This window comes from Pinus tabuliformis, chromosome 6 (genome assembly GCF_031772625.1).
Source record: "Pinus tabuliformis cultivar Carrire ecotype Pingquan chromosome 6, CPIR1, whole genome shotgun sequence".
Classification (NCBI taxonomy): domain Eukaryota; kingdom Viridiplantae; phylum Streptophyta; class Pinopsida; order Pinales; family Pinaceae; genus Pinus; species Pinus tabuliformis.
Window position 1 is genome coordinate 1,230,359,114 of NC_142292.1, and position 15,967 is coordinate 1,230,375,080.

Below are 15,967 nucleotides of genomic sequence, written 5' to 3' on the forward strand. Positions count from 1 at the left end.
TTAGATTGATTTGCAACATTATTTACATACCTCGAGTGCCTTGACTTTTTTGAGGGTGAAGATATTCTTCATGATCATTCGAAGAATCTCTTCTTCTTCCATATCTTCCACTGTGATAGTTCCTTCGGTCATCTCTTCTTCTTCAATCATCAAATGTGTTGTTTTTGCTTCTAGTGTTGTAGCATGACCGTTGTTCTTCTCAGGGAAATATCGAGAAAAATGGCCTCTCTTATGACAATTAAAGCATTCAATGTGCATTGGTTCCTTGAATCTTCCAAATCTACTATTTAACCTTTGAGGAGTAGGACTTCTTGAAGTTTATGGACCTCCTTTTCCTTTCTTCTTCTTCTTATTGTGTGTGATGAATGAAGTGGGCTCTCCTTCTTCATGCTTTTGTATCCTACCTCAGAAACCATCCTTGACTCTTCTTGAGTGAGCTTTCCTACAATCTCATCAAATGATGGGAAACTATTGTTACTGCTTATAGTAGTAATGGAGGTTTCCCAAATAGAAGGGAGACCTATAAGAGTAACAATCACCAATTCCATATCAGGCATAGTTTCTCCAACTCTTTCTAATTGATCTTTAAGACGAGATATCTTCATAATGTAGGATCGCATAAAATCTCCTTTGTTCATCTTCATACCTTTGATTTTATCTTTGAAGGAGAGGATTTCATTCAAATTGTTGACTTCATACACGCCGGCTATTTTATCATACATATCCTTATACTTCCTCAAATTTCCAACATATGCAAGTAATTTATCTTGTAAACCATAAGCTATTATTTGTTTTTCTTTTAACTCACCATTCGTGTGCTTGTTCTTAGAAGCAACAAAAGAATTCTATGGAGGCTTAGGTACTTTTCCTTGATTGTATTCCAAAACATCATTGTTATCAGCTATGATCTTCCATGCAGTAAAGTTAGATGAGTTACCCAACTTCTCATGCTCCTTGAAGAAAGATGAAGACATTTTGACTTGATTAGATTGACTCCTTCAACTTTCCAAAGATGATTGCTTCAATGCTTGTCTCCTTTTGGGATTTTCATTCACCTTAGCTTTGATACCATGTCAAATTTCACATTGCTCTATGTTGATTCAATTACTATAGCCCAATTCAACTCTTCAATTAGCAATATTTTCAATAACAATTGATATTTCCAATCATCAACAGTAATTGAAGATATAACAGTAAATGTAATTAAAAAGGAGACACTAGATTGGGTCAAATTCCAGGGAAAAACCCACTATGGGGAAAACCCTTTAAAAAAAATTCTTCTATTAGATTGTCATAAAATGTTTAAGAGAGAGTACAATAATCCATTTTCAACAATATGTCAAAGTCAATATTTTACTATCATAATGAAAATTCTTCCAATCATATGCTAATTCTTGTAACCACATGTGAATTCCTGAAATAGAGAAATCCTACAATTATACGCGAATTCTCATAATAAAAAATACCTGCAATCATATGAAAATTCCTATAGCCCACACAAATTCCTGTAATGGCAAATTTCTGCAATCATACACAAATTCCTGTAACCCACGCGAATTCTTGTAATTTGTATGAACCAATAAAGAGAACATGTATGTGATGATTGTGTCCAAATGAGATTGAGGTCACTTGTATTTATAGGCTTCCAAGGGTGTCCAATTTTCTTTACGGCCGACCTGATCAAATGTGCATATGTGGGGTTTTCTTCATAAGTACACTTCCCATTATCCAAATTGAGCACCTCAATAGCCAAAATTTGTCCTCTTGAAAATATTAATCTATTCTCATGGTTGGAATTTATCACTGAGTTGCCAAATTAACAAGGACATTATTTTTGGTAGTGATGCATATTCACTCAACAACAAAAAAATTCAAGGATATGCAAACTGAATTTGAGATGTCCATTCTTGGGGAACTCTTATTATTCCTTGGACTGCATATTACTCAATTGAAAAAAAGTATATTCATCTCCAATAGAAAGTACCTCAAAATAATTCTAAAGAAATTTGGAATGGAATAGCGTTCTCTTTTCAATACTACTATGGTCGTTGATGTAAGCTCAACAAAGATGATGAGTTACCATAGGTGAATCAAGCAATGTGAATATAAATAATTGGAAGAATTTTGTATCTAATAGCCTTACGGCTAGACATTATGCAAGTTGTTGGTGTTGTTGCAAGGTATCAATCATCTCCCAAACAAAGTCATCTCTTAGTTGTGAAGAGGAATTTTACATATTTAAGAGCCACAATGGACAATTGTTTATGGTATCCAGAGGGTCAAAAGTTTGCATTAATTACATAAACAACTATTCATTGGGTTGGAAGTGTAAATGATAGAAAAAGTACAAGTGGCGGTGCAATGTTAATTAGAGATAACTTAGTGGAACAATTCAACAAAATGTAAGCATTTATCTCCCTTTCTACAACTGAAGCCGAGTACATAGAAACAACAAGAAGTTGCACTCAAATTTTATGGATGAAACAAATATTATCAGACATGAAGGTAGTGTATGATAAACCTATTCAAATTATCTATGATAATACAAGTGTTATTTGTATATCAAAGAATCATGTTATTCCTTCAAAGGCCAAGCATATCCTCATAAAGTACCATTTTCCTAGAGAATAGGTGGTTGATCAGCTTGTGAAGTTGGAATATATCTTGATCGAGGACCAAGTTGTTGATATCATTATGAAGCCACTTGCCTAAGAACCTTTGGAATATTTAATGTATAAGTTGGGAGTGATATCTCACTATTCTCTTCACTTTCTTTATTCACAAGAAAAGAGGACAACTATTCAATATGTGCATGGATGGTTGTTATTATTTGAGACAATAACAGAGAACAAACTCAAGGGGAGTTTATAGATTAATAGGAGAAGTATCAGTTCAGGGAGAGCAATACTCAAAATAACACAAAAAAATAGTAATGGTGAATGTGAAAAAAGTTCGTCACATCCTTGACAAGAGGAGATTGGATGCATTGCAGGTAAATCAAGCTGATATATTAGGGAACATCTGATAGGTCCACAGAAATATCAGAATTGAAAAGAAAAAGAAAAATACAATAGTCATTAGTATGCAGTAACTCATGTGTACAACACTAGAAATGTAGTCACTATCAATTGGTATAAAAAAGGAGTGCTCTTGGTATTTGGAACAACAATTGAAGCAACACTAGTATATTTTACCCTTGGCATAGCTTTGAGTGTATATTGGTACAATAGTACACTCAATTAGTCTAAGTAGCAACAATCATAATGCTCAACAACTATTATAATCAACAACCTATTGCATCTAGGGTTATTAATAAAACCCCTTAGGGATCACGGTTAGAGGGGGAGCACCTAAAACCTTTGTAATTGGTATCGAAGGGGGAGAATGTGCAAGCATTGGAGATATTGAAGATGGAGACTGGTAATTCATCAACAACAAAGGGGGATTGTACCATATTTTTCATCCTGATATGGGGACTGTTACCCAATGTTGACATTGACATCAATGAACAACAATGATTGGTCATGTTGCCATCAATGCCAAAGATGGATATTGTTGAGTATTTCTTGTCATTGATTTCAAGTCTAAGTCATTGATGTGAAATGTCAAGTTCGGTGGGATCCTGGTATGTTAAGAGTCTTATCATTGATGTGTTACTATGTGTTGTGACCCAACATGAGGTCATGAATGAAGGTAATATCTTTGAAGATGTTTGTTCTTCAGTTTCTTGGCTCTAATGAGGACACTAAATGTTTAGTTAAGTAGTCCGCACCAAGAAATTACCAACAATATATGCCACTTAATCTAACTCCTAAGGAATGAGGGGAAAATTAAGGTTTAAGGTTTGTAGTTCAAGCAAGGTTCTAGATGATCATGGTTCCAAGTGGGAAGATATCAAAAACATTGAAGCCCACACCCCCATCGACATCATTAAACTATGGAAAAGCAAAGGGGGGTCGAAGTATGATCCTTGTCATCCAATGCGAAAAGCCAACAAAATTGTGTGGCATTCCTAGGAGATCTAGAGGCGATTTAATCACATATGTGATAAATCCCATACTTACCCCCCCTTTATTAATGATCAGATATATGTGGGGGGAGAGTTTTAGTCATTGATCTCATTTTAAACATATGAAATACCTTTGGAATGTTATTTTTGGTGAACAAAGAAAAAAAAGTAATGAGGCAAGTCCCATGTCTGTTGGACATTGGATAAACCAATGCTCCTCATGTGTTTCGTGACATGGACTAACCACCTCTCATGGATCCTTACCTCTGGCGATGTGATCGTTGACTAACACCTGCGGGTTCTGGTGTAATGACAATCATGATTCCCAACAAGTGGTATCAGAGCATAGGTCACGAGTTCGATACACACCCATCTCACGTTGGGGGGGATATTGTTGGACATTGGATAAACTAACGCTCCCCATGTGTTTCGTGACATGGACTAACCACCTCTCGTGGATCATTATCTCTAGCGATGTGATCATTGGCTAACACCTGCAGGTTTTGGTGTAACGACAATCATGATTCCCAACATTGTCATAACCTCTATTTACATGGGGATAAGTACAAGTTCCTATGTGTTTATCCGACTACCTAGCTCAACATAGTACACACAACAATAATGGGAGCTGAGTAGCGAGCGATGGATAGCATGCATGACAAGACAAGTGACACCTCCCCGTAAGTGCTAAGGTGAAATGGCATGGACATCAAGTGGCAGGTACACATGCATATTGGACCAGAAAATGAGAACTCAACTGCATACAACACAATGATTAGCAGTGAGTGGTCGCTAGCATAAGTTACATGACAAGTGACAATCCATCTAGCGCTAATGTGACAACTAGCATGTGGCAATATGGAAGGGTGACAATGTTACTTGTATTTGGTGTTTTCACATGGCTAAGTGGGCTGGTTTTGGGTGACACACGACACCGCTTAGAGGATTCCATGTGCAATTATAACATCACCATGCCATGGCAGCATGTGTGGATGACATGTTATAGGAGGAAATGGAACTTTTTGTCGACTGATTGAATGTTTTATAGGTGACATGTTGTAGGTAACATGGCAATACACGTAGCAGAAGGAAAAGTGGTAAGTCCTAATTGGTTATAATAGTTGATGTGGCAATAAAAATGGTAATTGATGTGGACATGGTGGGTCCCATATCATGATACCGAGGTACCAAGAATTCTAAGTGAAATTTCCACTGTAAAAACCTGAAATCAATATCTAGTGTGATGTGGCAAGCATAACATTACAGAGATGAGGTGGAAAAGTGCCACATGGCAGTCAAAGATTGGTTCACATCGATGACAGTTGGTAAGTGGCATGGCCCTAAGCCTCTTGGACCATGAGAGCCTCTGATCATTAGCTTAATTGATTCCAATAGTGAGCAATGACCAGTGATTAATAAGGTAATGGTCATAGCCTCCAGTTGTAGGTGTTTGATGTAAAAGCTCCAAAAGGCCTCTCATCCATCGGTAGTAAGAGAAAAAATAGTGAAAATAAAGGTTAATGAGTGGTGAAGCAGTGGGCTAACAAAGAAGTATCCCTGTGTCATGGCCCTTCATTATCTTGGGATAAGGAGTAAGTTCCTAGGGGGCCTATCAGAAAACGAGCTACAAAATGACTATAAAGAAGTTTGGGTTACGAGATTGGAGGTTCACAAAGTGGATGTGCACACTATTAGTTTTTTTAATCCTATGAGGAGTTAAGAGAAGGCACTAATAGTGTTGCAATGTTGATCAAGGAACTAATCCACATTTTTATTAAGAATCAAACAACAAAAGAATGTGAAATGTTTTGAATCCTCATGGTTATTGATACAATCAAACAACCTAGGTTACTAATATTGTCAATTATGATTTCCATGGGTAAATACCATGGATTTATACTCATAGTAATTGAGGGGCAAAAACCTATAAATAAAATGGGAACAACAGAAGAAATTTGGATGCATTGATGAGAAATTGTTACACATTTTTTTGTCAAATTCATGAAAAATGATGTCGTACCCCTATCCTTCACCATCTGAAGCATGTTTTCCATCAATCCCTAAAGAATATGGAAGAAAAAACTCAGTTAGGAAGATAATAATATTATGAAAATACCTTTAAAATACCCTAATTTTAAAGGGTGTTGCAAGTGGGAACATAATCATTTGCAACGATACTAGGTTGTCATATTGTGCATAACTACAGTGTTGCGACATTGTCGTACTTTTCTATTTCATAGAGTGAGACAATGTTTTAGAAAAGATAAAAATAAAAGAATACAGAATCATTTATTCAATAATCCTCATGGATGGAATTTCCTCTAAGTGATGTGGATCTGACTCGCATCCCTACCTTGTTAAGTCTCAACCTCCATCCCATATCCTCCTCCTATCCTTTCACAAGGATACAAATACATCCATCTCCCATTGAGATTGCTAGTTAGAAAAACTCAACAAATCATTGTGAAACTCTACTCAAGTACTTATCTTTTGAATAGAAGGCTTTTCAAGGCAAGTCTTCAAATGAAGGAAAAAAATGGGAGGAGATCCACAACATCAAGGCTCAACTTGTAATCACTCCTTTTATGTTTAATATAGTGGTACATTTATTTCCCATAAAAATTGTATACATTTGATGGTTTTATTACATAGCTCCTTGATCATATGTATAGGAATATTTTCGAATCATATTTTTATATTGGTGCTTCGATCTCTTGTTGTTTGTGACATCTGTAGGTTTCTTCTTCGCGAGGACTATGGATAAAGCTAAGAGCTAAATATTACACACAATTAGCAAGGACAAGCATCGTTTAACAAGGTAAGAAGCACTCATCTTTTGATTGCTCCTGTATGATTTGATCATGATAGACTTAGAGAAAGTTTTATATTACTGTCTCTTTTTCTCTAGGTTTGGTTTCCAAGCCTAGGGAGATCACACTTGTCTGCAAGGGGGATTTATCCATCAACAAAATTTGATGCTTAGTAAGAAAGTGTAGTGTTAAAGGTTCACTTGTACGAATAGAAAATATGAAGTCACTATGTGAGATGTAAAACTTATGCATGTGAGTTGTGTGAGTGTAGTAGTGTTGGCCATGCATATGACAAAAGAATTCAGTGAGAAGTTGTGAAAGGCTAAGAAAAAGAATTATAAAGAAGATATTATATTTGAATTGTTTGTCTCAACATCTTTGTATTGATGTAAAATATCTAGTTGCTTAAATTTGAATCAATGAACGAAACACATAAAGTTATGAAAAATAAAAGGAACAAAGTCTGTGGGTCTAAGTTTGAAACTGAATGAAAGTGGTATCTACTAGACAAATTAGGTTGGTGCCTAAATATCATGGAGTGGGTTCTTCCTTCATGTTGGTGCCTATATAAGATCAGGGAGTTAGTGCCTCCAACCATTGGGTGCTTACAAATTAGGGGATGGGTGCCTCCTTCTAGTTCTAGCTAGTAAATTTGATGTGATAGCTAGTTGGAGCTTAAATTTGAATTAAGAACAAAAAGAAGAATTGTGGTTTTCTCCCTTTATGGATTCCCACATAAATACCTATCTCATATGTGTGTAATGTTTGATTTTTGGTTTTGTAGTTTAATTGATTAGTGATAACATAAATAATCTTAAATATTGTTAAAAATTTATGCAATATTTATTCACCGCCGACCCCCCCCCCCCCCCCCCCCCGTTTTATCCTAGTTTCTAAGAAATTGGTTTATGGAAATGGCATTATGCTTGTTAGAAAATGTAACTATGTTTGGTCTTCAATAATGTACTTGAGTCATTATGTAATGTACTTGTCAAAATAATAAATAAAAGAAATTTTATTATTGTAAGAATGACTTATTAAAGCATGGGTTTCATGCTTGGGTCATCCTTATATTAGTCAATGTCCCCATTTTGGACTCCTATGATTAATATTGAGTTTATAGAGCTATTTTACATTCGAAGAGACCCTTCTTGGGCTTTTGAACCATGTAAAAAGGTTTTGTATCAAGTAAAATATGAATTATGTACCCTCCACATCATGTCGGCCTAAGGACCCCCATTCGACGCACAAGAATCCTATATATTCAAGGAGGTTGAAGTCATTTGAACCACTCACTCTCAAGCAAGTTCAATATCTAAAGAAGAGTTGGAGAAGTTCGAAGTTTGTTGCTAGGAAGATGAAAGAAGTGCGAGTTTGGGGAAGTATATAGAGAGGAAGAAAATCAAACTTTTGGTGCCTCTCTCTCTCTCTTTTGTGGTTTAGGTTGGGAGATTGAAGTCTTCAAAGATTTTGTTGCTACCAAAAGATGCATGTTGACAGAAGGTATTCCCTAGTCAAATTTTATGGAAGGAGTCGAAGATCTGTGAGGCTGACATGGTGTGGAGGGAACGTATGGTCTTGGTCTAGGGTAAAAAGTCTCAAAGAATACTATTGAAAGGAAGAATTATCTTGACTGGGTTTTCCCCTCGAAGGGGGTTTTTCCCTGGAATTTTCCTATATATCGTGTTTCTTGATTTATGATCTCGATACACATATAATATGGTAATTTCTTTATGAAATATAAGATATTAAAAAAGTAAAAGAATCCAAGACACTCACAAGTAATTATCAAGAAAGGAGAGTCAAACCCTAATATAGTATCTTTGATTTTCCAACATGGTATCAAAGCTAAGTTCAAGAGAAGTCAAAGATCACTTTGTTGGCATGGATTATCTCTCTATGGTGAACTAAATAAGATTGGGTTAAAAAACTATTGGAAGACAGATCAAGAAGATCGTCTACTACTTATTCAACAAAGTCAAGGGTCAAGTATTCTTGGCTGCCCTTACGGTTTCTCTTACTATTGACAATGAATGTATCATTGATAGTGGAGCACTAAGACACATGATAGGAGAAAGAAGGCAACTTCAAACAATATCAAAGGAGTCATCCTCTCATGCAGTAGAATTGGGTGACAAGAAAATATATTCTATTAGAGGCCTGGGATATATATCATTTAAGTTGGATAATGGATCGAAGTTGCATCTCAACAACATTCTCTATGTTCCAGGTTTGAAAAAGATTTTACTTTATATTTTATTATTTAGAAGATAATGGGGAGATTATTTCTTTTGTTGTTAGAAAAGTATTTGTTTTGGGAAAGAACTATAGTATTGACAAAGCTAGGGTTATTGGAGTTTGTGAAGGAAGTCTTTACTGGGTTATCACTCCATATCCTCAAGCTTTGGTTCATATGGAAATAAATCCCATTGAACTATGGAATCGAAGGTATGGTCATCTTCATTATAGGGTAATCCCTACTCTTAGTAAACTCATTCATGGTATTCCTGATATGAAGTTAGATCATGAAGGTGTGTGCAAGGGATGCTCTTTGGGCAAGCATACTAGAAAGCCATTTCATAATAGTGAAATTAGATCTAAAGAAATATTAGACCTCATCCATTCCGATATATGCGAGCCATGTCTAAAAAATCACTTGGAGTTCATCTCTACTATGTAACATTCATTTATGATCATTCAAGGAAGACATGGCTCTACCTACTCAAAACTAAATATGAAGTATTTGATAAGGTCAAGGAGTTCAAGGCTGAAGTGGAAACCCTAACTGAAAGAAATATAAACACTCTAAGGTCTAACAATGGTGGGGAGTACACTTCTAAAGGGTTAATTGCATATTGTAAGGATGTAGGTATTAAGAGGGAGCTCATTGTTCCCTACTTGTTTGTTTATGTTATATTCTTTCCACATAGTTAATAGGGGGTTTGAGGGGAACCCGTAACCCCACTTGGTCCGGGGCAGCACCCCAAAAAATTTTGGTTTTGGACCCTATGTTAGGTTGGGCGGACCCACCTATGGTTTTGTGCATGATTTTCACACTTGTTTTTTGGGTGCAACAGTTTTCGGTCCATGGTATTGGACGCGATGGTTTTTGGTCCATGGTATTGGATGCTTTTGCATGTATAAATATGTATGGTAACATTGAAAGGAACGTAATGAAAAATAAAGCTGGTAGTCCCGATTTTGGGATCTAGGGGAAAATCTCTGTGTATATGTGTTTTATGTGTTCTTCTCTCGCATTATTTATTTTCTGTGTTTTAGAATTCGTATGAACGTAATTTCTGTATGGGGTTAAAACCTACATTTGGTATCAGAGAAGATTTGGCTTCAAGGGGACGCCTTTGTTCCTGAGGGGTTTCACTTAGGCCTGTGGTAGACCCTGTTCAGTGGGAGATCTACGAGATCAATTCTGGTGGTGAAAGAAGATGGCGAGCAGTGGAAAGATAGAGATCGAGAAATTTAATGGTCAGAGTTTTGAGTTGTGGAAACTCAAGATGGAGGATCTGTTGGTGGATAAAGATCAGTGGATCATGGTAGATTCGGGTACTAAACCAACGGGAGTGTCCGATGAAGAATGGAAGAAGTTGGATCGGAAGGCAAAGAGTACAATACGATTGTGTGTCTCAGATTCAGTATTGCTGAATGTATTAGGGGAAGCTACAACAAAGGCTTTATGGGACAAGTTAGGGACTTTGTACCAATCTAAGTCTCTGGTGAATAAATTGTTCCTGTGGAAAAATCTATATAACCTGAGGATGAAAGATTGAGACTCGGTGACAGAGCATCTAAATGCATTTAATATTGTGGTAAGTCAGTTAGAATTTGTTGATATTAAAATTTCAGATGAAGATAAGTGCATCAGTTTTTCGTGTTCTCTACCAGATTCGTGGGATAGTCTGGTTATTGCAATATGTAGCAATGTAACTGCCTTGCAGTTTGATGAAATAGTCTCAGCCTTGTTGACGGAGGACATGAGATGGAAAAATATGGAGAGCCAAAATGGTGATGCCTTGTCTGTATGAGGACGGTCCTAGAATAGAAACAAAAATAATTCATCGATTGGGAGATCTAAATCTCCAGGAAACCCTATAAAGGTGGTGTGTTGGAAATGCGGAAAGGAAGGCCACTTCAAAAGGGACTGTAAATCTAAAGCTCCTGACAAAGGAGAGGGATCTGATGAGGCTCCTTCTGCAGAGGTCAAAACCACCTCAAATGAAGGTGGGGATGTGCACTTGGCTTCTTCAAGTACACATGTAGATCATGAGGCATGGTTCATTGACTCGGGTGCATCCTTTCACTTCACTCCCCATAGAGAGTGGTTCTGTGAGTATGAGAAATATGATGGTGGTGATGTCTTCTTGGAGGATGACAGGAAAGATAGAGTCATTGGTGATGGAAAAGTAAAGTTGAAGCTGCAAGGTGGAAGGGTTAGAACACTTCCGGGTGTTCTGCATATTCCTGCATTGGCCAGAAATCTTATTTCTGTTAGTAAGCTAGATGGTTCGGGGAGCACTGGTATTAATGGGGGGAGTTCGGATTGAAACTTTGTACAAGCTGCAAGGTAGCACTGTTGTTGATGGGTGCAACAGTTCTGTGGCACTTGAAAGTGGAGCAGAAAATCTAGTGGTCTCTAGAGAAAAGACCATGTTGTGGCATCAAAGGCTTGGACATGTTGGAGAGAAGGGCCTTCGAATACTTCATGGTAAAGGTATGGTAGAAGGTATGAGTAATAGCTCTCTGGATTTTGATTTCTATGAAAATTGTGTATACCAGAAGCAGAACCGAGTGAGTTTCCCCTCTGGTGGTAAGAGGGTGAAACATATATTAGAGCTTGTGCACAGTGATGTGTTTAGACCTGTGAAGGTTTCATCATTGGGTAAGTCTGTGTACTATGTATCATTTATAGGTGACTTCTCAAGGAATACATGGATATATTTCCTTAAGAAGAAATCTGAAGTCTTTGATAGGTTTAAAGAATTTAAGGCTCTAGTGGAAAACCAGACAGAGAAGAAGATAAAGGTGTTGAGGACAGATAATGGTGGAGAGTTTTACAGTAAGGAATTTGAAGAATTCTGCAAGAAGTGTGGTATAGCATGGCAGAAGACTACTCCATATACACCTCAGCAAAATGGAGTTGCAGAAAGAATGAACAAGACATTGATGTAAAGGGCAAAAAGCATGCTCAGTGGTGTCGGGTTAAGATAGGAATTCTTGGCAAAGGCGGTGGATACTGCATGTTATCTAGTCAACAGGTCACCTTCATCAACGTTGGAGGATAAAACTCCACAAGAAGTATGGGCTGGTAAGAAACCCTCTCTTTCACATCTGACGGTATTTGGATGTGATGCATATGTACATGTTCCAAAGGAAAAAAGAACAAAGTTGGATAGTAAATATGAAAAGTGCATCTTTATTGGGTATAAGGATGGTTTAAAGGGTTATAAGCTTTGGAACCCAGTAACAAGGAAGGTTATGTACAGTTGAGATGTGGTGTTCAGAGAGGTGAAAAATGTTATTAAACATGAAGTCCAACCAAAGGAACCTGAGAAGATAGAGTTTCAGCTAAAGGAGGAAGAATCAAACTCTACAGCAGAGGAGGAATCAGAAGATGAAGAGCCACAAACTCCGGCTGTGAGAAGATCAATTTGAGAAAGAAGGAAGCCAGAAAGGTATAGTCCATCTGCTTTTTGTTTAAATTTTTCTTTGTCTGTTACTGATGATGATCCCAGAACTATGAAGGAAGCAGTGGATTCAGAGGATGGAAAACTTTGGAAAGAGGCCATAGTTGATGAAATGGCATCTTTACACAAAAATGAGGCTGGTATCTAGTGGGGTTGCCAGCTGGAAGGAAACCCATTGGTAGAAAATGGGTGTTCAAAAAGAAGACAAATGCAGAAGGAAAAGTGGAGAAATACAAAGCTCGGTTGGTAGCAAAAGGTTATTCCCAGGTGCCGGGAATTGATTTTGGTGATATTTTTTCTCTTGTTGCCAAGGTAACTTCTATTAGATTAATTTTATCTGTTGCTGCTGCTTTTGATTTTGAGACTAGAACAGATGGATGTGAAGACAACATTTCTTCATGGGAATCTGGAAGAGGAGATCTACATGAAGCAACATGAAGGCTTTGTGGTGAAGGGTAAGAAAGAACTGGTATGCAAGTTAAAGAAGTCTCTATATGGGTTAAAACAGTCACCAAGGATGTGGTATCATAAATTTGATACATTTATACAGGGACTTGGTTTCACCAGAAGCAAAGCAAATCACTGTGTGTATTTTAAATTAATTGGTAACTGTGTTATTTATCTGGTCTTGTATGTGGATGATATGTTGTTGGTTGGAAATGAAAAAGAAGTTATCCAGGATTTGAAGACCCAATTGTCCTCCAAATTTGACATGAAAGATCTTGGTGTTGCAAACTATATTTTGGGCATGGAAATTAAAAGAAATCGGGCAAAGAGGAAGCTTTGGTTAAACCAGAGGAAGTATGTCAAGACAATACTGTAGAGGTTTAATATGCAGGATAGTAAACCGATGAAGGTTCCTATTCCTGTAGGTGTGAGGTTATCTGTTGAACAATGTCCCAAGACACAAGAAGAGGAAGAGGACATGTCCCATGTTCCATATTCAAGTGCAGTCGGTAGCTTGATGTATGCAATGGTCTATACTAGACCAGACATTGCACATGCAATGGGAGTATTGAGCAGGTTTATGTCAAAACCAGGGAAGGAGCATTAGACAGCAATGAAGCGGGTTTTCAAGTATTTGCGTGGCACTAGTTATTATGGTTTGTGTTACCAAGGAAGACCAGGATTGGACAAAGTGTTGGATATTCATGGCTTTGTTAATGCAGATCAGAGAATATCTACAAGTGGGTATGTGTTTAACCTATTTGGAGGTGCAGTCAGTTGGATGAGTAAGAAACGATCTGTACTGGCACTGTCAACTGCAGAGGCAGAATACATTGCAGCCACTCATGCAAGCAAGGAAGTAGTTTGGTTACAAATATTGTGTTCAAGTATGGGGTTAGTACAGGAATCTATAAGGATAGACTGTGATAGCCAAAGTGCAATTTTCTTGGCAAAGAACCCCGCATATCATTCTAAGACAAAGCACATTGATGTTCAGTATCACTTTGTGAGGGATATGATAGAAGACAAAAAGGTGTTGCTGGTAAAGGTGGACACTGTGAAGAATACTGCAGATGCATTGACAAAATCTGTGAGCTCTGAGAAGTTCTCTTCGTGTAGAGAGACAATGGGCATTTTAGGGTTGGAAAAATGACTAAGCTCTCTTGTGGCCCCCTGTGGAAAGAAAACAAAAAGTGGGAGAATGTTGGATTATGTTATATTGTTTCCACAGTTAACAGGGGGTTTGAGGGGCACCCGTAACCCCACTTTATGTGTTTCCCTGGAAAATTTGGGTTTTGGACCCTATGTTAGGTTGGGCGGACCCACCTATGGTTTTGTGCATGATTTTCGCACATGTTTTTTGGGAACGATGGCTTTCGGTCCATGGTATTGGATGCTTGGGCATGTATAAATATGTATTGTAACATTGAAAGGAACGTAATGAAAAATCAAGCTAGTAGTCCCGATTTTGGGATCCAGGGGAAAATCTCTGTGTATATGTGTTTTATGTGTTCTGCTCTCACATTATTTATTTTCTATGTTTTAGAGTTCGTATGCAGGTAGTTTTTGTATGAGGTTAAAACCTACACTACTATTCCAAACAAAATGGATTGGTTGAAAGGAAGAATAGGTCAATTGAAGAAGGAATTCAAACAATGTTCCTTTATCAACATCTAACAAAGTTCTTATGGGGTGAAGCATCCATGACTGTCATGTACATTCAAAGTAGAAGTCATCATAAGAGTATTGATAATACTACACCCGATGAATTATTCAGAAGGAAGAAGAAGAGTGTTGATCATCTCCGTATATTTGGAAGTCCAACATATATCCATGTTCCAAAAGGACAAGTGAAAGAAGTTGGGCTCGACAAGAATCAAGGGAATATTCGTTGGTTATAGTCTTTCCTCAAAAGCATATAGAATTTACATAAAGGAAGGAGGGCACATTGAAGTAAGTAGGGATTTCATATTCGATGAGAATCAAGCTTACAAGAAATCAAAGGATATTCCTATTGATTATGATGATGAAGTTCCTATATTTTAAGAAGAAGAAGTTCAACATGAGAACTCTACTACAAATGTTGAAGAAGAAGGATGAAGTGAGGCTATTCAATCGGTGGTTATCCCAACTATAAGGAAGAGGCCAAATTTGTTGAAAGCTACATTAGAAGATGTTGAAGGACATGAAGCTGCAAAAGGGTCCTACAGGGAAAGTAAGAAACTGGAAAGGTATTATGGTTATGCTACATATATGACAAAGTTAATTGAAGCCGAACCATCTGCATTCAAGGAAGATGAGCATGAAGAGGTTTGGAAGAAAGAAATGCAGGAAGAATATCAATTCATCATGAAGAATGGGATTTGGGAAATTGTTCCTAAACCTAGTGACAAATCGGTTGCCACATCGAAGTGGATCTATAAGATCAAACATTTTGTTGATGGAAGTATAGACAAGTACCTTATGTGGAGGATCCCCCTCCACATATCCCCTCTCTTTATGAATAGGTTGTGTTTCTTTACTTGATGATACCCTGATGGAAAATATGTTCCTTTTAGAGTGAGTCCTAGCAAAAACACAATGCTTTCACTTTTGACTAGTACCGCCTACTCTAATAAGTTTTTCTACTTTCTTTTAACCCTTCTCAACTCACCCAAGTAGAGTAAGGTAAAGGGGAAGACATTAACAAGTATGTCAGACGTATATATAACATCCTTTTCTGAAGGGACAACCTCTTCTTCTTTCAATAAGTCGGGATCCCTCTTCCCCCTCATGAAACAAATAAGTGGCTATGCACAGTTCTTTTAAAAAAAGTGAAAAAAAAAAGGTGAAAGAAGAGAAAGGATTCCTGTGTAGAGAGTTGAAGCAAGTAACTCTGTCGGGGTATTGTCTAGCCTCACTGGCAGTGAAGTGATGCTTGTGTTTTTGAAGTGACTCCGTCGGGGTATTTTCTAGGTCTACTAGCAAGGGAGCAACACCAGAGATGAAACTAAAATTCTGAG

At 37.3% G+C, this 15,967-nt stretch overlaps 1 protein-coding gene across 3 annotated transcripts in view; it reads left to right on the forward strand.

The window, feature by feature from the left end:
* The window catches only part of LOC149263136 (MADS-box protein JOINTLESS-like), a 285,007-nt gene that overhangs the window by 187,129 nt on the left and 81,911 nt on the right, over window positions 1–15,967 (forward strand). Inside the window, exon 6 of one of the 3 annotated variants that reach the window (XM_089387181.1) lies at window positions 6,746–6,827. The exons of the other annotated variants lie outside the window; for them this stretch is intronic. Coding sequence (XP_089243307.1) covers window positions 6,746–6,823 — 78 coding nt within the window. The 3' untranslated portion in view covers window positions 6,824–6,827. The remainder of the gene's footprint in view (window positions 1–6,745; window positions 6,828–15,967) is intronic. 3 annotated transcript variants of the gene reach the window in all.